Source organism: Caloenas nicobarica, chromosome 12 (genome assembly GCF_036013445.1).
Source record: "Caloenas nicobarica isolate bCalNic1 chromosome 12, bCalNic1.hap1, whole genome shotgun sequence".
NCBI classification, from domain to species: Eukaryota; Metazoa; Chordata; class Aves; order Columbiformes; family Columbidae; genus Caloenas; species Caloenas nicobarica.
In genome coordinates this window covers 3,155,920-3,181,285 of record NC_088256.1, presented here as the reverse complement: position 1 = coordinate 3,181,285, position 25,366 = coordinate 3,155,920, and the positions used below count along the sequence as shown (strand labels likewise).

Sequence of the window (25,366 nt, the reverse complement as noted above, 5' to 3'; positions counted from 1 at the left end):
TGCAGACTCAATCAGCGACTCCCAAGACTTTCTTCTAGTTTTGTCAGGCACTTGTGCATGAGACTGATGGAAAAACCCTCGAACTAACTGTACCATGTCCTTAAGCACTTTACAGTACAGAATGCCCTTTGTGAGATCTGAAAAAAGATGGTTTAAGCCCAACTGATGGGCTTAACTGATTACTGATTACCAGGATATGCCATGTGGATCTGCTCTGGGTCCTGTCTTTCCTTCTGGAAATCTTTGTACACGGAAATGATTTGTTTGCAGTGATTTGAGTCAGTAGAGCTGGATGAGGAAGACTAACACAGCCCTTCATTTGTCTTGGTTTGGTGAAAACTGTCCAGATGAGACCGGCACATTGCTGAACACAGGAGCGCGGGCCTTCAATGCATACAGAGTTCAGTAAAGAAACCTGTTTAGTGGCTCACAAGCCAAAGAATAAGGAAACATGTCCCTACATCTAAGCTGGTGGTTCAACTGCACTGAAGACAAAAATATTTCAGTGCCACAGAGATGTTTGTTTTTAAGACAGCATGAGTTTACTTGCATGTTGTAAGTTACTATTTTAGAGTATCATTTTCTGTGTTCTTTGATGTTCAGTCAAGAATCGGTAGCTCAAATCTAAGGAAGGGGACAGTTAAGATACTAAATACATGCAATTAGATCTCAGTTTTGTAGCTTGACTCTGACATCTGAGATGTCAAGGATGCTTATGTGGACAATTTTGCCTCAATATCATAGAAGTGTTCTGTCAGTTTTCCCTACCTCAAGCAAAATGTCAATATGGTTTAAATCCACATCCCCTTTACTGTTAATCTGGTTATTTGCCACATTGTTTAACCCGAAGACCAAGAGCCTTTTTGATAGATGTGATAGTACTTCCTTGCACAGCACACTGTAATGGGACCTTTAGATGCTCCAATAATAAAATGTTTGTAAATCAGAGTGCTTAACAGGAGAGTTTGGAATCATGGGAGATCCAATAGCAAGGGCAGCTATTCATCTGCTTTTTCTGTTGCAGCTGGTAAGAGTCTAGGGAAAGAAAAGAAAATCTTCCCAAGGTTGAGTTATATCAGCCTGTGTAATTCATCTCCCAAAGGAAGCAATGATGCCAGCCCTATCTTTAGGAATACTTAAAATTAGACTAGATAAAGTGCTAGGAGATGTCCTTCAGAAAACATTTGCCGGTGACCTATATGAAGTAATCTCTAAGAGCTTCAGCTGCCACATTTAGGCAGTGTTAGGGCCATGCTGTTGTGCTGAGATGGCCTGGCCTGGGCTCCAGGTCTCTTTCCAAACCTTTCCGAAGTGTCCATAAACCAGACCTCAGATTAGGACTGTGGCTGTTTTCTAAGAAATGCAAGAGCTGGCAGAAAAATTTGGATGGGTTTCTACTGAATAAGAGGGTGGCTTGAAAAACCACCTCTGACCGTGCTCCATAGCTAGATCCTAGCAGAGCCATCAAGCAAGGTGAGTGCCCACCGCCCACCAAATACTCCTGGTTTAGCTGCTCAGAGATGCTGCCTCTGTTCTCAGGCCACATGCCCCCAGGTTTCCTCCTTGGAGCCTTTCCGGAGTTAATCCGCCAGTCGGCCCTGTTCCCCAGGGCTGCCAATCTGTCGTGTAGGCAGCATCGCACAAACTGTGGTGAAAACTGGGCAATATTTATTCTCAGGCCTTTTGCATAGTTGTGAATTCCTTCTCCCCATCACCCAGCCCCCTTTTCCAGGAAAAAATATCAGCTTGCGTGGAAACGCTTCTTTGTAAAGAACATCTGTGTTCTCCTGTGTGATGAATCAGTGACCTGCAGAAGGAGCAGGCCAAGGGAAGGCCACGAGAGGGATGGAGTTCAAATCAAAACAGGGAAGGTGGATGGCTAGAGAGAAGCAGAGCAAAAGCCCACCCCAGTTAGCATTGTTTTGTCATTTTTCCTTGAGCTATAAATCCAGAAGTAAATGAACCAGAGCCTGCTGAGATCAACTCAATGGATGTGCCACACTAAACAGAGATGGATTTGATCAAATCACAGGGATCATGTGTCCGAAACATGTAAATGCTTAGTGACAGTAAAATCGGCTTGGTGGGTAATTACTTTGTTTTCTCAGTTTCTTAAGTTTACCCATTAAGAAGAAATGGGCTGAAACCGACTTTGGACTTGATGCTGGAATCTGTTTTCGATCAGCTCTGTGTTCTACTTCTGTCGGCTTTGTCTGTGTGCCTGTCTCAGGAGTTTTTCCTTTTTTTTTGGTTTGTTTTGAAGGGTGGGAGGTTGCTATTTTGGGAGACAAGATAAAAGCCATTGATGGGGAGAGAGAACCTAACGATCTCCTTAAAAACCAATCCCAGCATCAGTTACATTTCTGCAGCCCCAGGCAATGTTATGTTATCTCTTGCCTGCAACCTCCCTGGGTAGTTTGGCCTAACTAGGTCTGGAAGCTGGTTTCCTCGCTGGTTTGCATAAAGCTGGAAAGTACCAATCAGACCCAGGGAATTGGCTGCATGCATTTGTGAAATCCTTCTTGATGACAAACTCCATCAGGCCGTGGAACAGGGCTTCAATCACTTCCTCACAGCCTCCACCGCACTGTTACCCTGACGTGACCCCAACTTCTCCCCTGTTTGCGAGGCTGCTCCGCAGCTGTGACATCATGTTTTTGATGGCAGGCTTTGGAGGAATTCTGCTTGTGGCAAAGCAGGAATCTGCTTTGAATTAGCACTGCACATATTTATCAAGTCTACATAGCATGACTGCCTGTTGACAAAAGTCTCTTCTGTCCCCCACAGGTTTCCGGATTAGCTGCCTTGACCTGCGAAGGTTGGGAGGAAAAGCAGTTGCTGGTGTCTGGGCGCAGCCTCCTGCGAGCCCAGAGAAGGAGCAGCAGGTGGGTGATACAGCAGAAGTGATGCCCAGAGCTAAACTTGCTTCTTTAGTGCCAGATCCTGACTTTTGGGTTTACTTTGAGGGGTTTGGCGGGGGGTCAGACACAAAGGACTCCTTGGCCTTGCTGCCCTCCCTGCTCTAACAGGTTGGTCAGGTTGCAGCAGATCGGTTCATCTTCTGGAAAAACTGCAGCACAGTGGGGAAATGGTTGCACAGCGATCTTTGAAACAGCAGATTTGTATTGTGGGATCCTGCTTTTAAAGGTGCTTTACCACAGTCACTTCCATGAAAATAAAACATTGCCAGGTACCCAGGAGCAGACCCCGTTTGCATTGAAGCCACCTACGCCATGTAGCAAAAACCGGGCAGGAAATTCTTCTCTCTTCATGTCTTAAGGTCTATTTATTTGTTTTAATTCCTGTTGTGCATAGGGATAAAACACAAATCCTTCAAAGGTTTTTCTTATTATAAGAAGCAGCAACAGAAAAAGACTCATCTAAAAATAGCCAGCTATTTAGGGCAGCCCCTGGTAGCAAGAGACACAGATTCAGAGGCTTGATTCCACCAAGGAACGTGGTGTCTCCAGCATCCTACGCATGGATCTCAATGACAAGGTCATGGCATCGTTGGGTTGGGACCAGAAACACAGTCCTGGCTGGAGAACTTTCCCTGGAAAACTGCATCTAACCCAACCACTTTCTACACAGAATTTTGCCACAGTGTAATTTTCTAATGAAAAGCTGTTTTGTTATAAAACTCCTAACTGGTTCCATTTTTACTATTGATTTCAAACAGAGCAGAAACAAGCACAACACTATTTTCTTTTCCTAAAAATCTCACCTCTTCAGCCCAAGAGTTTATTGCAGTTCCTATAGACAGAGAAAATATGCATTTGCTCTTTAAACAAAAAAAATAGTTATTGTGCCAGATAGTTAACAAAATCAACAATTATGACTCTAAAAGTAATTAAATGAGGAAAGCAGCTCCTATTTTTGGAGCTCCCTTATGGCTACCTCTTGCAGAGTATCAGAAGCCCTGATAAGAAATACTGGACTATATGAAAATGACTAAGAGAAAAGAGAATCACGAAAGTGAAGTGAGTACTGAATGAAAGGAGAGTGAAATTTTATGTCACCAAGAAAGAAACATTTGGATTCAGGAGGAGAAAAGTACCAAGGTGGGAGATAAACGAAATTGCAAATGGATGCAGGCAGTTAATAAGGTTCCTTCCCATACTGAATCCACACATACAGCCTTGATTTGCTGCACTAAGGTTTCAGAGGACTAATCCCAGTAATGAAATCCAGGTCTGAGACACTGCAGAATAAGCAAACGGCTTATTGAGGTAGAGCAAGGGCTGGGCTCCTTACTTGCTTCTTTCAGAGGTCTGTTCCCTCTCATCTTGGTTAGTCAGTAAAATCTTTAGTATGGCATGTGAATTTTGGTCTGGCAGATATGAACAATGTTACTGGGGGATTTCTCCATATGCTGAAGAAAATCAGCAGGTTCCTAGCATCTCCTGCAGAATATGGTGGTATTTGTGCAGTGTGTAAATCAGGGGAAGAGGGGGAAGCAGCGCCCACTGCAGAGAAGCAGATAAATTGAAAAAGCACGTATTGCACAGTCAAGTAAAGGTGGTTTCAGGTTTTTTTTCTGGATGTGCCATGAGGTTACGCAGATGCCTCGATCTGCATGACCAAGCCAAGATGAGACCAGCCACTAGTCTAGCCAACGACATGCAATACTTCAACTCAAAGAAACATGCTTGTTTTCCAGCTGGAAAGGGAGCCTGACCATTTTGTTGCACTCTTAAACTATCAACATGTTTATATCAATTTAAAACAGAATCTTGGGGAGAGTACAAAACAAAGATGAATTTTCAGGCTGAGACCTCAGATGCCGAATTGTAAACCCTCGGCTAAAAGGTCTTAGGCTAGAAACAACTGCAGAGCATTAACTGCATAGCAGTGGTTCATACAGGAGCCATAAGAATAAAGATAGTATTTAGGAAAATTGTGAGGCATTTCGTTTGGGCTTTAATGCAAGGTCATAGGATATAAGCAGCTTTGGGAGAAAAAAAAAATAGTTTGAGAGTAAAAAGAGCTGTATGTCAGGCACCAGTCCTGCAAATCTTATTCACAAGAGCTGTTGTGTTGATAGGAATATCTGTGCAGTGGGAATAGTCCTCTGAGCCCAAGCTGCTTCCACCTTGCAGTCGAAGATGAAGAGATGGGGACACTGAGCAATGGCACTGTAACGAAGGGGCAGTTCCACTGCAAGGGAACAGAAACTCTCACACGTTCACACCAGCATGGGGAAGGGCAGCAGAACAGTTTGGGTATTCTTAGCTTATTTGAGCTATTTTAAAATTACAAGTCCCTAAAACAAGCATTAGATCTGTTTAGCTCTTTAAAAATCCTTCTAAAAAGTTCTGATTGTTTATTTTTCAAAGAGCCTTGTTTGTTTGGCTTTTGGCCATGAAAACATAGTTCATCTTAAGAGATTTAATATGATTGTACCAGGATATCCCAAACCCATCACTCAATAGTCTGTTACAGGGCTCAGAAAACATGATCCAGTTCATACAAGTCTAACGGTGCTCTGCTGATGTGTGACTGCCACACAGCCCCAAACCCACCCCGCACAAGGGCTGAGGTTTGAGTACCCTCCCTGATTCAGAGCAGCTGTGCACGGATTGATTTTTTTCCTGATTTCCTCAAATACCCATGAGCATCGATGTGGACTGTACAGCCAGAGTTAACAATGCTAAGCACGACCTGTTTACTGTTTGCAAATGCATATGTATGAGTAATTCTTTCTTTATGATTCATTTAGCTGTCTTTTTTGTTCCTTATACCAGCCATAGAGTTATTTTAGAAGATGTGGTGTTTTATTGCTGCAGTGAACAAGGGAACTTTCTCTTTTCCTTGGTTTTTAGAAAAATGTGGGATGTTAGGAAGGGATCAAAGAGAAAGAAGGAAAATTTGTCATTTTTCCTTTGAAGTCTCCAGTTCTGAACTTAGTTAGAATCTTCCATGTGTCCTGCATGGACTTAGACCCTCTGAAGCCAATGAGTTGCAGCAGGGACCGAATGCAGCTCTAACTTACATCTCTCTGGCCTTTCCTGGGCATCTCATTCACTAGTAGAACAAGATGCTTTGTAGCAGATCCAAACTGCCTCTTGCACTGGAAGCAGCAGTTCGACCTCTTAGACGATTCCCACTTTGCATGAAGTTTACAAGCTGAATTTTACAATTTTATCGTGTGGCTCCCTATACTGACAAGAGATCTCATTGTAGTTTAAAGGGAAAATAAGTCTGCAGATGTGTTGTTACATGGTAGAAGGATTATAGAGTTGTAATGCAGATATCTAGCAATAAAGTAGAAAGCAATAAGGCAGCTCATGTAGGAACCTTCCATTTGCAAAATTCTGCAATATGCATCTGTTCCACTGATGATTCCTTAAATGAACATTTATTATTGAAAACCTGAATCCTAAGGATTTGGAGAATAGGAACATGCAAATCTTCTTTCCTCTTCTCATTAAGCCCAGCTTTAACCGTGAGGTTTAGGATCTGCAGTCTTTGCTGACCCTCCAGGACAGCCGCAGGAGGAGGGAGGAAGGGAAATCGTTTTGTATTCAGATCCAAATATAAAATCAGCTTGATGTTCTTTTCTCCCTCATCAAGTGATTCACATTCTTACCTTCGAGTTCCCCCAACATGGCAAAATCAGTGCACTTTGATGAGTCTTTAATGCAAAGTCTAACAGAAAAAGTAATCCAAGTACAAAGTTGAATGTTTTTCTATTTAAAATGCAAACAGGATAAAATCTGCAGCTTTAACTCTTCTGTTTTCTTAAAAGAGAAGACCGCTCACCCCAAGCCTGTGCGGGATTCGGCAAAAGAGAGAACGGTGCTTTCAGTTACAAAAGACTGTGTCTGATTCTTGTTCCAGAACGTGGTGAGGCTCCTCCTGAAGCTCACAGCTGTGGAATCCTACCCTGGCCACCCTCCATCTTAGAAGTTACATCTAGTTTGCTGTGACATGCACTGTTCTTCCCAAAGCAGAGATCAGCTGCCGGCACCTCTGAACCATGGGAAGCTTATGAGGGCAAAGCTTTGAGCTGGTGCTTTGGGTGGGAGTGAATTTGCGCCCCTCGCCCCCATTCACAGGGCTTCGTGCACATGTGTCCAGCCTTTCTTCCCATAATGTGCTTTCATCTCTCCCCATTTTAAAGAAACCGGTGACCACTCCACCCTGTCATACAACAACTGTAGGGCTATTTACCACTTTGAAAGGAAATCCCATGTCACAACCCCTAGGAGCACAAGGAATAATGTCCGGAATTCCTTTATCTGTGACTAGCCCTGGCACACAGTGTCTTTCCCGTCTCTTAAGTATACACAAATGTATTCTTTTCTTTTGTCAAGGCAATGGGCCCGGATTTTAATGATGGTTTATTAAGGAAAAAAAAAGGCTTTGGCAAGACTCAAGAACAAACGTTCTCTGACTTTAGGCCCTTTTGTTCTTCAAGGTGAAAAGTGGCTATAAAGAATAAGGAAAAATGAATCACTGGTCTTTGCCCTCCATAGTAAATTTGACCTCCACTGTTTTGACAGTACCTAAAATTGGTGTCCTGGGCTAATCAGGGAAGTAATGTGATAAGTCTCTCTCCATGACTGCTCTGCATGATGATTTTGTTTAAAGTGATCAAAACGATTCTTTGAGCATTGCAATTTTTTTAACCATCAGCTGCAAGGCTTCTGTTCATGTTTCCGTGCCAGATTTTGCCCAACTAAAGGCCGCACTTATCTTATGAGCTTGCAGAGTGACGGAGTAAAAGGCACTAATGGACATTATCAATTCTGAGGACAGTGCTCCCCTTGCATGGGAGGATGGGGAGGAGTGAGACGTGGCATCTACTTCAGTGCCCCCTGTGCATGCGGGTCCGGAGCTCTGGCCGTTCCCTGCACCCGCCAGACCTTGCAGCACCGCGATGTGTTCTGCTCACACAATGAAGAAGCCCAGGGGCTCACATGGCTACATCTGAGACATCCTGGCAGATACAGGGCATCTCTGCGACGCTGGATGCCCACGAGGTTCCCCACCACCATCCCCAGCAGTGCTGGGTGCCTCTGCGGAGGCAGCTGGAGCAGGCGCTCATATTTGCCTCCTTCCAGGCCAGCAGAACAATGCAGGGTGCAACCTGCACCATCAGCTCCAGGAGAGAGGGGAGGGAAATCTATAGTAGGAAATGGCTGGGAGCGAGGAAATTGCAACAGAAATATTGCACCAGCAGTCTGAGGGAGGCGGGGGCGGCAGGCGGAAGAAGGAATCTTTCCAGGAAAAGAACATTTGTATCAGATACTTCCAAAAATAAAATATCATCGTGTCGGAGAAACATTCTAAATATTGGCAGTGCTGCTGGCTTGGCCCACAACTCTTTTCGTCACTCTTGCAAATAATTTTCAAAAAAGTGTTTATGGTCCTTCACTTTTGAGTCCTCTCAAGCAAAAAGAAAGACACACGCCAACAGGGGACCACAGAGCAGCCCCAAGTGATCCGTGGCATCCTCTTCTCGCTGGGTGGTGATATTAGAAAGCTGCAGCCTTGTTGCAGTACAAATAACTCACCAGCTGGAGTTTACCGGCTCTTGTATTTATATTCCTACAGCACACAGGCAATGCCAGATGTGCTGTCCCTGAATCACGTATATTGTGTTTGATGTCTCTCATCAGAATCAACCCTGGGCTAAATCCAGAAACTAAACTGTTTTTAGCAGAGATAAATATTTAGGCAAGTCTGTGGTTGGCAAGCACTTATCCCTCCCTTTGCATCCCCCTTAAAACTGAAATGAAGGTAGCAGCTCAGAGTATGAGCACATCAAAAATCTTGTCTATGCGGGAGGTTCACGCTGTGCTCTCGACTGAGCAACTGCCATTTAAAAAGTCTCCGAAGAAGGGGAGAATTTGGCAAGAGAGGACCTTCCAGGGGCTGAAAGTGGAGCATTTACACAGCATTGTGTCTGTGTGCTGCACCACCTCGTCAAGTCAAATTAGCACCCGCTCTTATCTGGGTACTGTCAGGCTTTCTCCTGTCTGGAGGGCATGACAGACAGCTCTTGATAGTAGATGCTATCATGGGCTCTGACAACAGGGGGGGAAATAAATGACACTGCTTGCCCTGCCTTTTGTCAGGTGTGGGTATGTGTGTAACAAGCTGGCTTTGAATGCCCAGTAGGTGTAGGTCTCTATTTTCCTTTGCACACTGTGTTCTGGTCCACAAAGTGTGCACATAACGCAGAGGTTTCATTTCTAGGAAAGTGGCTAGAGAAGCTGTATAGATGGGGTTTTCCTCGCTTGTTGACAAGCTCACTCGCTTCTCCACTTACCGAGTGACCTACACTATGTGCAGAAATCCCACGTGTCTCTGAGCTTGGTCGCAGGGTCTCCTCCCTGTACCAGTTAACCTCTAGTATTGTCCTGCTTACAACAAAAGTACGTGATACTCTGAGCTCCTGAGGGAAACAATGAGCTGTGTGAATTTGATTCATGCAAACCTAAGTAAACTAGTCCCTTCCATTTCCCTCCCCTGTCACTTTGCAGTCAGTGACAGTGATTTATGGCCACCTTACTCATGACTGGGCTTTTATTTCACAGCTTTATTTGCTTGACCTTAGTTTTCCAGACTGTCCGATGCAATGAGTAGGCGAGCCCATATATTAAAAATCATCCAAGCTAATGTTGACTGTAATGGATCACAAATATTCATCCTCCCCATGTCAAAAAGACTCATGACTTTACCAGCATTGTCCCAGAAGGGGAAACCAACTTCTGCACAGACATGTTCTCATTATAAAGTTGCTGCATCACTCTGGCTGTTTCAAAGAGGTGAGACTGCTATGCAACAAAACTAGATGGCAGTTCTTAGTTTCCCCAGCCCAGTGTTTCTGGCTGCATGCATGTGTGTTCTGAGAAATACTGATTTTGGATGCAGGTACAATGGGGAGTACAGAACCTGACAGTGTTGAAATCACTTACGAAGGCAGGCAAGCATCACAAACTTAGCACAAAGTACCCGAAGTCCTGGGCAGGGGGGTTCAGGAATACCTCCCTATTTTGTATCCTGCCCGATATCTGCTTTTGAACGAGGTCAGAAGAGATTGTTATTCCCATCAGAGTGGTGCTGTGTTGAAATGTGGAATTTTTCAGGAATTTTTCATTACCGTTGGCTCTGGCAGATAAAATATTGGCCATGCCAAAGACAACATGCTTGGGAATATGTTGCTCTTGAGCGCAAAGATACCATACCCTTAGCACTGCAGTTCACACAGCAAATGGATTGCCCCAGCTGACAAATGGAATAACAGCCATGAAAACTGATAATGCCCAGACATTTTTTTACCTATATATTTTTATCTTAATTAAAATGCCAGTATAGCGTATTCCAGTGAAAACTCATTTATGTTGTTCCCTTTTAAGTGAGAGAAACCGCTCGGTAAGAGGTTAAGCAATTGTAATTCTAGCTTAGCCTGGACGTAAAGATCAACTTTTAAACTCTTCAATAAATTGATCTTTTTCTAGAAAGCTTAACTACACGTGAAAAGACACAGATTGTTGGTCACATACATCCAAAGCAGTGGCTGAATGAGTGCCAAGTGTTCAGGAGCCTTCCCAGGCTGGCTTCACAGACGGACTTTACTGCAGGGAATTCACGATGACCACCACTGATAAACCCATCCGAGCCCTGGTCTGTCAGCCCTGAGAGATGTCTGTGACAGCCACAGACTTCTCCGTCACCAGCCAGGCATGGCCAGCACACCTCGACACCTCCCTCACCCTCCAGAAACAGCCCCACAGAGCTTTGGTCAAACATTTTGGTTCCTGGGGCATCTTTCTGCACTACAGACATCTGTCTCTGCTGCCTCCTGCTCACGTCATTCCCAGAGACTTGCAGCCCACTTCTTCCTTTGGCAGCCCCTTCACAACCCCACTCACACTCAGGCCCTTCTCTCTCCTAAAACTAATCCTAACCCTAATCCTGACCCTAATCCTAACACTACACAGTGCCCAGGTCCAATGCTGACCCCACCTGGGCTCCTCCTGTTGGCTTCTGTCCTACCAAGATGCCCCAGCAGAGATGTCTTTGTGCCTGCTGGAGACAGAAGTGTGCCCTTGAAGTAAATACTTAAGAGATCTGCCTGGCCAACTGCTTGGCAAAAGCAAAATGCTTTTGAAAGAGGAACAATGTCTCTTTTTGTCCTTCTTCCCACCCTTCCTCAAGATACAATCTTAACAAACAGTAAAATAAGCACTAGAGGTTTGGTCTCCAGGTATGAGAAGATGCCTAGAATGGGTTGTCTTGTTTGTATATGCGTGTCCCAATCATCTTTTGTTTTCTGTATGTTATGCCCACTTTCTAAGGGCCTTTGAGGGCGAAGATCCAATACACTGTGCCCAAAAATGAGAAAATCTTTTGTGGAAACTGACACTTAAACCTTAGCTGTAGGTTTGAGTAAGTGCAGATGTCAGAGCAAAACATCCATGGCTGAGAAAGGACAGTGCCAAAATGGCAATAATAATAATAATCATAATCATAATCACAACAGTCTGCATTTCTAAGATTAGTTGCGAGATGGCTTACAAAGGGATTTAACCTTGCAACGTGTTTGCGAGCTTGGTAAGTAATTGCTATTATATACTGCTGGAAACTGAAGACTGATAAGTATCTTACTTAAGGTCATACAGGAAGCCTGCACCACGGCAGGAATTAGAGCTCAAGTAAATTGGCTCCCAGTTCTGTGCTGAGTTGCAGGATTATCCAGGGAAAGGCTCTCCTGGCTGGAAGGAGCTGGCACTAGTGGATTTGTCCTTTTGTTTCTCAACTTTGATAAATTGTGCAGTCTGATACCTATAATCACTTTATTTCTAGTGGGATGAAAGCAGTAAGAAAACAAATGGGCAGTAAGAGTGTGAGGGCTGCCTTCCTCCAAGGAGGAGGCGAAACTGCTCCTGAACATCAGCACAATCAGTCGCACTCCAGGCTCATTAACCAGCTCTCCAAGTAGTACCTCCAACAGACATGTGCACAGGGGAGATGAGAATAAACTCTCAATCTGGAATCCTTTAACTGTAACAGACACTCAGCAGGGGAATCCATTAGAAGGGAGCTGAAAATTAGATTTGCAAATTTCTCTGTGCCAGAAGACAGTCAGAATGAAAACCAAGAGGCTTGTTGGAATATAGTTGCAATTGGAGTGACATTGCATCCATTTGCACCTATGTGTGCATGTGTGTGTGTTTGCACTATGTTATTCCTCCGAGGAAACCAGCAACCTACCGCACCTGTGTGGGCCAAGTGGCTGGGGGCGGTACCGTGTTACAAGAAATTCAAGACGAGCTGTAGCCTTGCGAGCCCTGTGCATCCCTGCCAGGCGCCCGGCGGTACCCAGGACACGTGAGCAGGCTCTGCAAAGCCAGCATTAGCAGAGGGTGGGGAGCTGGACACACCTTTGGATGGGACAGGCAGCATTTCAGAAGCAGGTGTTACGCTCTTCAGACTGTGCAAAGCTGTTTATGGAAGGTGGGGTAACAATAATTGATCTCTCATCTTTTTCATCTTTCTGGTTCTGTTCCCATGCAAAGTAAGTGAGAGCAGGACTTGTCAGTGCAAAAGATCAACAGTCAAACCCAAGTTGTATAGGAGCCTATCTGAAGGACTTTCTGACACTTCAGGCCAAGCCTATCCCAGTATCCCAGTCCTAGGCCTTACAGCCTCAAATGCCTCAGTATCCTTGTAGCTTCAGATGGCTTTTTCTCTGGTGATTCAAGTGGAAGATCAAGTAAATCTACTACAGTTCTTGAGCTGCTTTTTCTCTTCAAAACATTTTTCACCCCATTGCTCCAGGGAAGAAGGAAGGTGCTCATCTCCCTGATTTACAGAAGAGGAGCAGAGGCGCAAAAGCAGAAAACATACCCATGCTGCAGAGAGATTCCTCTCCTCAGTGCCAAAGTGCCCAAAGCGCTAGAGGTCTCAGTGGGTACCCACAAACTGAAGGGTGCAGCTCGTGCAGAAACTGAGCTGTGGTCTGAGCAAAATGTCCACGCTAATTAGCGCAGTGAGCACAGCTGTAATTGCATCAGCCATTTCCCATCCAGAGATTCTGGCGATTTCTGTATCATACCCTGCTGTGGCCCCTGTTCTGCAGTTAGTGCTGCCGAAGCCGCTGCAGATGTGCCCCGAGGGAGCTCCCCTAAGGTGTTTGTCAAAGGACAGAGGACCAAAGTTGAGTTACTTAAACGAGGCTGCTTGATGTGCAGTATGTCTAACACGACAGCAGTTCAAGGCAGAGGAAGACATCAAACTAAATTATGCCCGAAACCATGCTCCTAAGAATGTAAAGGAAATGCAGGCAAAATGAACTATAGAACCACAGAAAGTTAATGTATGCTCGTTTGTATATCAGACCATTGTCCAGGGGAACTCTCAGTTTCCTCTCAGGATCTATAATGAATAGACCTATAAGAGAATGTTATGGTGGCAGAGATTTCTCTTTTCCTACTATTTAACTTAGAACAATATAGAATCAAAACAAAAAGGCAGTCTTTCAAAGGCTAGCAGTACAATACACATTAAGGACATCACTTCGACTGTTAAATGAAAGAGCACAAGAGGGAGACCTTTGCCCTATGTATGCCGAGAATTTCTCTCAATTCCTATATCGTATATGCTGCAAGAAGGTCAGCGTATGAGGTACGCTCCCTACATCCCACCACGCCCAAGCGTCACCACTTTGCTTTCGCTACCAGCAGATGTCAAGACCAGAACCGAGATAAGCTAAAAGGTTTTAAAACAGGAAAGATGACTAAAGGAATTAGGGTGTTCTGGGCTCTCCTATTTATGCTTCTTAACTCCTTTTACTGTGTCTTGGTAAGTCTGGTTAGCCTTGCTCTAAATTTAAGGAGATTGCCTATTGTGACACCAGACAAGACCAGATATATTGGTCAGTCTGGGAATTAAAGAGTCATCAGCCCAAAATGATGGCCCTGCAAAGCATTAGCTACCTGATTGATCAAGGTGAAGTGTTTATCCTGAACCGTAATTGTGATTGCTTTAATGATGTCAATATCATTGCTGCTCCGTGTATCCAAAAGAAATGCATAGAAAGGGTTTAAGGGTATCAGAAATGTCCAGAACCTGTAACCAGAGTCACAGAATAACCCCTTCAGTGTTTCCCTCGAAAAGGTTATCAAGCGCTAGACTCTGCATTAAAGGTTACACTTGGCCTTTTCTTCAGGAAGAAGGGCCAGTTCATCAAACAGGTGATTTCCGCCTTATCAGTTACAAAGTGTGGTCACACTAAGTGTGACCCAGGAAAGACGAAGCCGCCTGAGGAGAAGGGGTAGTGACAGCACTGTTGCTATTTGAATGCACATCCCTCCATCCTCTCTCTGCGCAAGGAGAATCTCCTTAGTGGCTTATTTAATGCCGCAAACGAGCCCCTAAAGGACATTCTGCAGTACTGCACAGGCAGCGCGATCTGCCCAAGGCACTTGCAGACCCTGTACCAAGTAGTTGTGTTTACAATGGGATCTGATTTATGCTGGTAAGAGATTCATGCTGTCAGCTGCGTGTCTCGTATATCTGGCCAAACTGATTCTACCCAGTCATCTACCTTACAGTGATTACTCCTGTTTTCCCAAGCAATAGCTGCCTGTTTCGGAAAGACACCTTTATATTTTTACTGTAAACTATCTTGGAAATGAGATTTTTATAAAAACATTCATTTAAATTGTAAGATGTTGAGACCAAAAGTTTTGGGTGAAGTGGTCAGACTGAGGGGGACACCTCAGGCAAAGGGAGGCAGAAAGGCAGAATGCCCAAGTTGCAGTGCTCAATGCCAGGCACAAATCCCCGTAGCATTTGGAAATCTACGTTAATGTTTTAAAGTGCAGTGATACTGCGGTATTGCACAGTGGAAGAGCAAATGGCCTTGAATGACAGCTACGCAAACTCTACTCCATGGAAATCAAACCTAGCTCAGTTTTAGCTTTTCCACTAATCCCTCTTTGAGCACAGAATTTTCAGCTTTACTGCCCCAATTTTCTCAAAAGCGCAGGACAGGTTTGGCAAATGAAAACTGAGATTTATACCCAAACAAAACCGTCTCCTTTCCTATTTTGTCCTTCTGCCAGAAACTCTCCAGAAAACTGAAGATACTGTCACGAAGAATGTTAAAAAAAATTGTGCACATATTCTTGGGATGGGAAAAGACAAGCCTTTCTCTTGGGAGCTTTAGTCTGCGCTTGTAGACTTGGGGGATGTCGTAGTGCCTCTTTGTGGCTGCCAGCCCTAGATGATATTGTAAACCAGCTCTGACTTGCTGGATAGTACATTAGGAAAAGAAGGTTAGCAATTTCTTTTTAATAACAATATAACAACCAAAATGCAATAGAGATCAACTTCAGTAACCAGAAGGCATGCTACTTCATGATTTATTACGTTTCAAATGCAAAGTAGACAACAATAAAAAAAGGCAAAGTACGTGGCTAATTTATACCAAATATTTTTATCCTTGGTATAAAGATCGCAGTCCAATTAGTATATTGTGAAACTCCAAATTTCTTTTAGGGGTCTTTCTAGCTTCTCTTTCTAGTCTAACAATGCTCTTCTGATATAAGCTGTAGCATATAAATAACCAACTCAGCTGGTCTTTCTGTTTGAAGAGTCTATAGATCAGAATAATCCCATGTCTCCATAATACTAAGAAGAAGAAATCAGCCTTGTATACACCCTCCTTCAAACGTAATGACGAAATTTCCTGATGGGGAACTCAGTGTACAATAGTGTCTGGAGCCAGATGGGAGGAACCCTCGACATACCCTGCTCAGCAGCTGACTTCACCTGGCCCACACAGTTCCTTCACCCCAGGAGTTGTGCCACACTGGCTCTGTTGTTTTGACTTGCACTTCTCTTTCATCAGGGCAGGGTGATATTGCCCAAATTGACCCAGAGAATGAAGCTTGCAGTGTTCGTTTGACTTGGTGGGAAAGCCATGAGAAAACAGTCTAAATGGGAGCGCAGCCTAGAAACCCCGGAGCAATTCCAAACCTATAAATACATCACACCGAAGACTTGGTTTATCTCTTTTCTGGAGAGTCAGAACTTGATGTATCGGTGGATTAAGTAATAAAACTATTAACAAGATCATTAGCAGCTTCACAGTAACAACTGGGCCTTACTTTCCCAGAGACCCACGGTATCATTATATTTGGAAAAGTCATCACTGAGTGGGATGATGAGCTGTGAGAAACACACAGCTCCTTCAAAGTGAGATGGGCCAACTGCATGGGGATCCCAGCCAGCAGAGGCTCTGCCCAAGGGGATCCCTCCCCATTGTGTGCTCTGCTCCCTTCATCCTGACACAGGATTCCAGGGATTAATTACCCTCTCCGGTAATTCCTACTGGGCCAAACCCTGTTCTCTCGCCTTAGCTCTTGCTCTATTCTTACTCCGGAGAAAATTTGCCAAGACTGAAAGAAAGTTTTTTTAAGCAGGAGAGCCTCCAGGAGCTTAGCAGAATGGGATCTTTAAAGCCAAAATAAATGTGAAGTGGGAGTGTACACTGATTCAGGAACGGCAGTCGGGGTTGTGCTGCCTCACGCAACTGGGTGCTGATGCAGGTCGGTGCAGGGGCTTTCCTTCATCATAGGAAAGTAAGCAGGTTATTTAGCTTTCACACAGTGAATTTTCACATCCAAAACAAATCGGGATTTTCCAGCAAGATCAGTAAAATCTTTACCTTTATAAAGCATGCAGTGAGAGAACAGCTTTCAATCAGTTCTTTTCTCACTCAGATTCTACCACAAAATGTATAAACAACCATAATAAAATAAATGGTCACAAAAAGGAAAATTCAAAGACAGGCTATTGTCTTCAGCCAAGCTACAGCTTTAAACCTGTGTAACTGAGAAGAAGGCTTGTCCCAAGTGCATGAACATGAAATTAAAATCATCCAGACATCATCTGTTTGTAGAGAAAAAAATGTGGCAGGCCAAAAGGTTAGCTGATTCTCTCTGCTTCACACCATGTAATAGCTTAAATTGTCTTTAAAAGGTTCTGGGGGTGACATCATTGTTTACATTCCCTTGAATCATCCTTTAATTGTAACAGTACAAACCCCTTTTAACTAGCCAAACTTGCTGTTTAGCTCCATCCTGCTGTGTCATGCAGCAAGAGCTGATAAACTTCCTTGCCTCTTATACATCCAGAAGGAGACTGGGAAAAGCATATCTCCCCGCACCTGGGTGCTGCCTTATTATTTCTTCGGATATTCCGCATGGGTTAAGGAGCAAAGTAATACTTGTGCTTTTAAGTGCTCGTGAAGTCCTTTCCCTTATCTTTGCAAATGAGCAACGACAGTACTAATTCAGGAGGAGGGGAGGTGGGATGTGTACCTAGTGACCCAGTGCTGCACAACACCACCTGTGGGATTTATTTTTCTGCAAGGAAAGACAGAGACCTTGAGGTTTGCAACTGATAATCTGCAGTGCTTTACTTCCCTCCTTTCAAACACAGTCGCATGCACCTTCCTGTTCAGGGCTCTGGGCAATCTCTTCCAACAGCCATTTCCTGGATGGAGGCGTATTGTAATTAGGATTGCCCACAAGAAGGGTTTCCAAATGCTACTGTGTGGGCATGTGTTACGGCCCCTCTGGGAGCCGGCAGGGGCAGCTGGAAGAACATGTGAAGAAGCAGAGGGGAAAAACATGTTTTATAACTCCTGGAGGACACGCTGTAGTAGGCATCTGCACATAAAGGTCTGAAACACCAACTCGTGTGCAGCCCAGCCCAAAAAACGGGGAAGTCCGGGCTCAGTGTGAGCTTTCAGGGGTGATTCCTATGGCTACAAAGGGCCAAAGTGAGACCTTCTCAGTAGCTCTGAGGGAACTGAGGATGAAAACTGGGATTCTGGGAGGCCCCATGCTCACATCACACGCTGCAGGCTTCTAGGGACAAAATTGCTTTAACTCCTAAATTATTGTATTCAGCACTGATTTCAGTTCGTGGGACTTGAGTTAACCGCAAACAGGATGAATGCCTTACAGAATAGCTGTTTCTGTGTATATATGTGGAGTGTCCCTATGAGCAGCCCCGATTTACTCACAGCTATAGAGGAACAGGCCAAGTAGCCCCAGGGTGGTTGGTGCTTTTCCTGCAAACTGACCTTAGTGTATCCGTAAGGAGGAATTTAAGGTGTCCAGCCTCTGAGCTGCAGACTCTAAGGAAGCAAACATTTTGGCTGAGGTGTTTTAGATTCATGAAGATTTTGTAAAAAATGGAACAGGTAATGACTAGGTCAAGCTTCCTTGACCCTCAAATCAAGAACAATCCCAGCAGGGCTGCAAACTCCCCTCTCTACTTCCTTGGCAATCACGTTCCCACAGTTCAGAAAAACACAGGAAGATCTAAGGAAACCTATGTGGAAATGCAGAAGACAAAGGCAAGTGATCTGAAAATAGAAGGCTGGTCCCTATATTTCCTTTACATTCTGGGCCTGAGTTTAGTTTTTGGCTGAATTTTGAAATCTCGGGGACCATATGCTTTTGCCATTCCCTGCAGAGCACAAAGGAAAACTGTCTTGTTCAGCCTTTCGTCATTCAAAGGGTTAGACGAGGTTCTTTCCTTCGGCTCGGTGATGTTAAGAGCTCCTCAGTGCTAAAAGCTTTACTGCTTAGAGCCACAACAAAAGCCCTGAACACTGGTGACACACACCACGCACTAGCTGTGACTCCATCTGCACTTGGAGATATTCGGGGGGAAGGCTTGCAAAAATTGCTTTTTGTAAAATTCAGTACAGCAGGAAGACTTGGTGCATCTGCTTGCAGAAAGCAAGAGGTTCAGCTGCAGGTCTCAGGCAAGCCCACTTTGGCTTGCCAAAATCTCTGCAACAGGCACAGTTTTAAAGGCAAAACTCATTTTGGTACAGGGAGGAGAGACTGTGCAGACTCCTGTTATGGAAAGGCTGAGAAATTCCTTTTGGCTTCTTCTAATGTAAAAATTCAAGGAATCCCAAGCCCTGAGGGGAGCTTAGGAGACATCCAGGAAAGGGGGGGAGAGCAGGAGAGGGATGTAGGATGTAGTGGGGACAAAAAGTATGTGCTGTAAAGACAGACTAATCCAAGGACTTGGAGGTGAGGGTATTGGACTGCCTCATAAGCAGCCCACAGACTTACTCACTAGCCATCATAAAAGAGTTCTCAGACCTACTCACTATCCATCAGAGTGCACAGTTTTATTGCACTGTTACTAAAAGCCTAATACAAAAGTTAACAACATCTGCATAGGGCAGTAGCTCAGCTGCCCTTAGTGTGTGAATTCACTGCTTACATCTCCAAACATTTCAGAATTCACTGCTTACATTTCAAAAAAGCACAGGGCTGAGACAGTCACTTGGTACGCACGGTGTAACGCGGCAGTGACTGCATGAGCTGCGAGCCCTGTCTCAGCTACGGCAAAGAAAAGCACCATCACACCAGATCCAGCTCTCTGAAGTGGGAACTGGACTTGACCCAAGAGATTCTTGCCCGTTTTTTATTCTGGTTATTGGTGAATGCAGGAGGTATGGTCAGCTTGTAAAAGCAGTTGCAAGATTTGCCTAGTTCAGTTCCCAATTTATGTTAATTCCTGGTTTCAGGCGAGCTGGGGTTCCCCACGCAAGTGTGTTCAGCACTTGAGCAGTGAGGAATTTGCACAAAATGGGCCGGTTTGCTCATCACAGCCTGGTGAGATCAGACTCCCTGCCTCCTCTGAACCTCCCTCCTTCCCCACTTGCGGAAGTGGCTCATGGACAAGTCTCCAAGGTCACACCTCTTGTTCAGAAAACCTTGCTTCGCATGATGTGTTCTCATCTTGCCTTCCTTCTGATGATTGCAAGCTCTCTGCTGCTGAAGCTACGCTCCCTGGGGCAAGCTTCAAGCATGTGCTTATATTAAATGCCATTTCCAGATAATAACCTTGGCCGGTAGACTTCGGCAGCTTCTACAATTTTCTCTGTGGCCTTAAGAAAAATTAAAGAAGTGCCTAAGTTGGTGAGGAGATCCGTTCTCTATTACACACATTTTGTGCCAGCTTATTTAGGTAGCCAGGCTTTTTTTGGTCATTGTGACTGAGTACAGTCAGATGCTCTGCCCGAAGATGAGGACTGGAGGAACAGGACTCGGGAGCTTTCTGAAGGAAGACACTAGGGACAAATCTGTTTTGTTCCTAGCTGTTGTTTAGATATTCCAAACATCTTTTAATTACTTCCACTTGTAATTCCCATTCTAGTGGCATCAGGCTGGTTTAGGGGAAAAAGGAAAGGTAGAGCAAGGCTGATCAGAGGCAATATCAAACTAAGCATGTAGGGCTAAGCTTCAGTGTCCTTCTCATGCTGACTTTGAAAGTCAAACGCTGCCTCTTGGAAATTTCCTGTGTAGTTTTAAAAAATGCAGGTTGCTGTTGCTGCCCCCAAAACTGTTTTGCAATGTAAACTGAAAGCAGCCTCTTTGTTCATCCTCCCCTTTGCCGATGCTCAGCTGACCCTTGCTGCATATACTTTGCAAATGTCTTTGGAAAGAAAAGACGAGTTTCATCTCTGAATGTATACGGCATAGGGCAGATTTTCACCCTCCTACAAACTGCGCTGGCAATTTAGGAGACAAACTTAACAAAAACCACAGATCACCTCCCACTGACTGTACATAAGAAATCTCCTGTGGTGGTTGGAAACCTTTTGCCCTTGTGCATAAACCTACTAGCAACAAAAATATTATATATTCCACCCAGCTTGGCATATTATTTCACACTGAAGCACATTGAGCTTTTGCTTTGTACAAATACTTCAACATAAAATGAACAATTCAGAGAATGTATGAAGGGACGGAGATAACTCAAATGTACTTCATCACTCTTATTTAGATTGATACATGTTAGCAGACCAATGAGGAAATGTGTGCAGATAAGGGTTTTTTAAAATTGCTTAAAGAAAATATTGTAAATTTTTATAACAGAAACCTTCAACAAACAATCTGGTTTGTATTCTCAGTATTCTTTTGGGTACAGTGCTGGGTTTTACATGTTGAGAGAATATTCAGAAATACTTCACTTTTTTTTTTCCTTGCCTTAAATAGATGAATTCACGTGAAGAGATTTCCAGTTGGTTTTGAATGTGACGGCTTCAGGCAGAAGGCTCACATATCACAATCTTAAAAAAAAAGTCTTCTCTGCTTTTTATAACATTTTCCCACAGTAAAGCAAACGTTTAGGAATAACACTAATTAAGAGACACATTTTTGGTTTGCTAGAACTGATCAACAGCCCATACTGTCAGCTCTCCAACCCTCAACTTTCCAGCACTGAGTGCCTTGGAAGAAAGAAAAGCCATCCCCTGGGCGGCTCTGACCTTGCAGCAGCGCAGCGCGGAGCCCACGGCTTCGCGGCGATACGCAGCGAGCAGCCGAGTTGGCAAACCCGCAGGAGTCTGAGCTCCTCAAGCTTTTGACTTAGCTGCTGATACGTGACATATTTGAAATGTGTATGTTAGCAAGCTAAATTGCCCGTCCTAGTATATTCTATTTGTAGAAGAGGTTGCAAAATGAAACAAACAAACGAATTTGAATTTCAAACTGGCTTTAATTTGAAAGCGATCAGGAAAGACCTAGTTTTTATTCTTGAATCTTGTTAGTTTTCCAGTATTAAATAATTGAAATTGCTGAGTTTATTCCAATACCTGAAAAGTTATTTGGATTGCTCATATATTAAAAATGGTAATGTCAGGGGGCAAAAGACACTGACTTTTTCATGCAAGATATAAGGTGTTGCTAGCGTCAAAAATTCTTAGCAGATTGCTTTTTAAAGCGCTTTTTTTTTTAAACCAACCCATCCCATACCTACAACATGTGCCAGCTGTTGGTATCTGCACAATAATTGCTACATCAAAATTTTCAAGCAGAAAGACCCTAAGTAGTACTCTAAGGAGTTGAACATAAGCTGTGTAATAAGGAAAAAGAAAGTGGAAATTTAATGATACTTTTAGAAGTGTCTCAGGAAATTTAAAGACGCAATATTTTGAAGCTGTGTTTTATAATATGGCAGGAAATTATTGGGATGATGTTTGCGTGGTCTCTTCCCCCCTTCTAAACACCCACAAGGACTGAAAGCGCCAAGTATGTTGGGTAGCGTGCAGGAGATGAGAAGACTGGCTGCAATCGGCTACTAATACAGAAGGAGAGGACACTCAGACTCCTCTGCTATGGTTTGGTATGAGCTGAGAGAGTTTTCTTTCACTCGGACACCTGGGCAGTCCGGACCAGGAAGGGATCCCTCAGCTGGGCGGCCTCTCTGCCCTCAACCAGCACCTCGGGTGCTCAGCATCTTTCACAGTTGAAAAACTTTCTGTCTGCATTGCAGATGAAATTGTTTGGATGTGAGTCAGAGTCAGCCTCTTCAGCGCAACTCTGCCTAATTTTGACCACCAAGATCCCAGAGAAGGTTATCTACAGCCTGCAGAATAGATCTGTGCCTCTCCTGCCTTGGGAGGTCGAACGAAGTTTCATTGAATTCATTGCTGGAGGTGAACTTTGAGGGAAAGGTGGCTGAGGAGTTAACACCTCAATAACATCAGTGCTATCTGGAATCCTCCAACCACCTGGCCCCGTTTCAGTTTGGCTTCTAGTCTAATTAGGGCACACAGAGACTCTGCCAACGTATTATCTTTTCCTAATGATGGACAAAGGGCTGACATCCCTAATGCTGCTTCCAAATCCATCATCACGCTTTGCCTACAGGGACAGTTAGTGGTGTGCCTGCCTTCCTTTCTTTGCCGCAGGATGTGGGCATTGCCTTCTCTGTGCCTGGCACTGATTGGAAAGTGAATCTGGATCAAAATCCAAAGTTATTAGGACCAAAATTATTAGGGAAGTAACTTGGTAAATAAGAAACCAAGTCACCCCTAAAATGTGGGTATAGCACCTCTAGCCAGGCTTTTCACCCAGCTCCTGAGTAACAATTGCGCTATGTCCCACTGCGTCCTGGAGGCTCAGGAACCCTTGTGGCAAGACACACTTTCTCCCTTCTGCCAAATGCTTGTTATTATCTCTCTCTGATCCATGAAAGTCTATGGCGATTTATGCCTTCGTGAAAATCACTCTGGATTTCTGGTAATATGCCTTCTATGGGCAACTTTTCCAGCCTGTTCAGACTTTAGAACTAACATAGCGTGCAGCTGGCTGCTCGTGCACGTGTCAGCCAGCTGGAGCACATTATGGGAATTCTCTGAGGGCTGCCCGAGCTTCCGAAGCTGCGCCAGGTGCAGCTGGAGGTGTGGGCGCTGCTGTCGGTGTGGTGTGGATTGCCTTCTCGGGGGTGAGCTTGGGCACTGCCGCCGTGGGTCGCCAGGGTTTCTGTGCTGCGGAGGCTCCTTTTTACCTGTAAGGTTTGCTGCTTCAGGTTTTTTTTTGGGGGGGGAAAGCTGGGTAAGGCCTTTGGAATGCAATCTCAGGCTTAGCTATTTATTCTGTAGGTGACTGTGGGGAAGGTCCTGTAGGGGATATGTGAAATTCGCCAGGGCTAGTGCTTGCCAATCAGTTCCTTTCTGCAGAAGGAGTACGTTAAATCCCTGAATGATCCCAGAAAAATCAAGGACAGTGATGCTTCACAGTGTTTCCAGAAGCTATCCTCTTGATGTTACATTATGAAAAGATGATAATATGCTATAGAAGTTTTGTGCTGTGAAATACGTTCACTATCCAAGAAAAAAAATCATCACTGTCACAAAGAATTCCCCAGTAAGTAACAGAACATCTCCCTTCCAAGAATTTGCAGCGTCATGAGTGAACAGCATACTAATCCAGCAAAATCCTTATGCTTAATAAAATAATGAAAAGTCACAGGGCAGATGGAAAAACTCTTCTATATCTCATTCACCTGCCCCTCGGCTTTTCAGATACCGGCGGGTTGCACCCCACGGGGCCGCCCGAGCCGGCGGAGGATGGTGCGGAGAGCCGCGGAGGCTCCGAAGGGCTCCCCGGGGCTCCCCGCGGCCCCGCGCCGGCCCCAGCGGCCCCGCAGCGCCCCCGGGGCAGCCCCGGGCAGGGGCGGCCGGGCCTTGCCCCGCGCGTCCCCGCCGGCCCGGGCGCCACCTAGCGGCCCGCCCGAGGCGCCACCTCGCCGCTCCCCCCTCTCCTGAGGTACCGCGGGGAGCCCCGTGTTCACCCGCCCTCTCGGAAGGAGAAACCCGCGTGTGAACGGGTCTTACCGTGCATCAGGAGCAGCCCCTGAAGGGCGTAGATGGCCAGTGCGGCGCTCGGCCTGGGGAGCATCGCCGGTGCCCGCCGTATCCCGTGTCAGGCGCGGAGGAGCGGTCCGCAAACCGGGACAAGTTTTCTTTCCAGCAACAAGTTTCTGAAAGCCCGCGGGCTGGAGCGGGGAGGGAGGGGAAGAACAAGGCGTGCAGAAGTTCCCACTTGTTGATTCCAGTTAAATTGTTCTTTCCATTCACCGCTTCATCCTTGGGCTGCAGATTTTGTTTTCCTTTTTTTCTCGAGGTGAAAGTTTTTAGGCTTTTTTCCCCCCTTTTCACAATAACTTTATCCCTCGTTTCCCCCGGCTTTTCTAATTCATGGGGTGCCTGGTGGGGAGCATGAGAGGAGAAGGCTCCCCAGCCCGGCTGGGTGGTGCAAAGTAACTCGAGGGGTTAAAAAGCAAAGCAAAGCACCAGAAAACTTTGGCAAAAAGTTTCCTCCAGTCAGTGAGTCGCTGCTCCGAGCAGTTCCTTTCCCTGCAGTTTGGGATAAGGTGGCTGAACTGAAGAGCCTCCTCTTAGATGTATTTATCCAGGGAGGTGCAGGTGCTGCGGAGATCGGGAGGAAGAACCAATGTCTCCACTTGGGCGGGTTTGGCGAGGCAGGACGAGAAGGAGGGTCCCGGTTACCTGCTGGGGGGCACCCCACAGCGCCCGGGGCCGGCAGCCGGCAGGCAGCGGGGCTCGGGCATGGCCAGATCCCGCCTTAGGTGTTTCTCTCTCCCTTTCCCCCCACCCCTCAGGGTTTGGTTTGCTTTCACTGGGAAGTTTGATGCGAGCCCGAGATTCTTTATAGGGACAGGAAAAAAAAAAAAAAAAAGAGGAAGGAGAGACGTCACCAGCCGAGGCAAGGGGACTTCACTCTCTCTCCGTCCCTCCCTGTCATTTGACAGAGCTCCTGGATTTCCTGTTGCTGCTGCTGCCTGAGATGGGGCAAAGAAACGAGCCAAGTTGTTCCCCGCCGCCTCCCGACATCGCCTGTCCCTGCAAAGCCAGAGCTGCGTGAGCATCAGGTGGCACCATCTTCCTCCAGTCCTGTCCCCGCTTGCCCCAAAAGCAGAAAGGTGGTTAGGGGGTCAGCATCTCCCTCCCGGCTCCGGGGCTCTCAGGGCTCCAGGGCACGGGGACGGGGAGCACAGA

At 45.3% G+C, this 25,366-nt stretch overlaps 1 protein-coding gene across 2 annotated transcripts in view; it reads right to left on the bottom strand.

Annotated features, from left to right (window-relative positions):
• The window catches only part of LOC135993286 (vascular endothelial growth factor receptor kdr-like), a 132,566-nt gene extending 107,588 nt beyond the window's left edge, over positions 1 to 24,978 (bottom strand). For both annotated transcript variants that reach the window (XM_065643016.1, XM_065643018.1), the window contains exon 1: positions 24,182 to 24,978. In XM_065643016.1, coding sequence (XP_065499088.1) covers positions 24,182 to 24,245 — 64 coding nt within the window. In that variant the 5' untranslated portion in view covers positions 24,246 to 24,978. The remainder of the gene's footprint in view (positions 1 to 24,181) is intronic.
• Between the last annotated feature and the right edge of the window lie 388 nt (positions 24,979 to 25,366).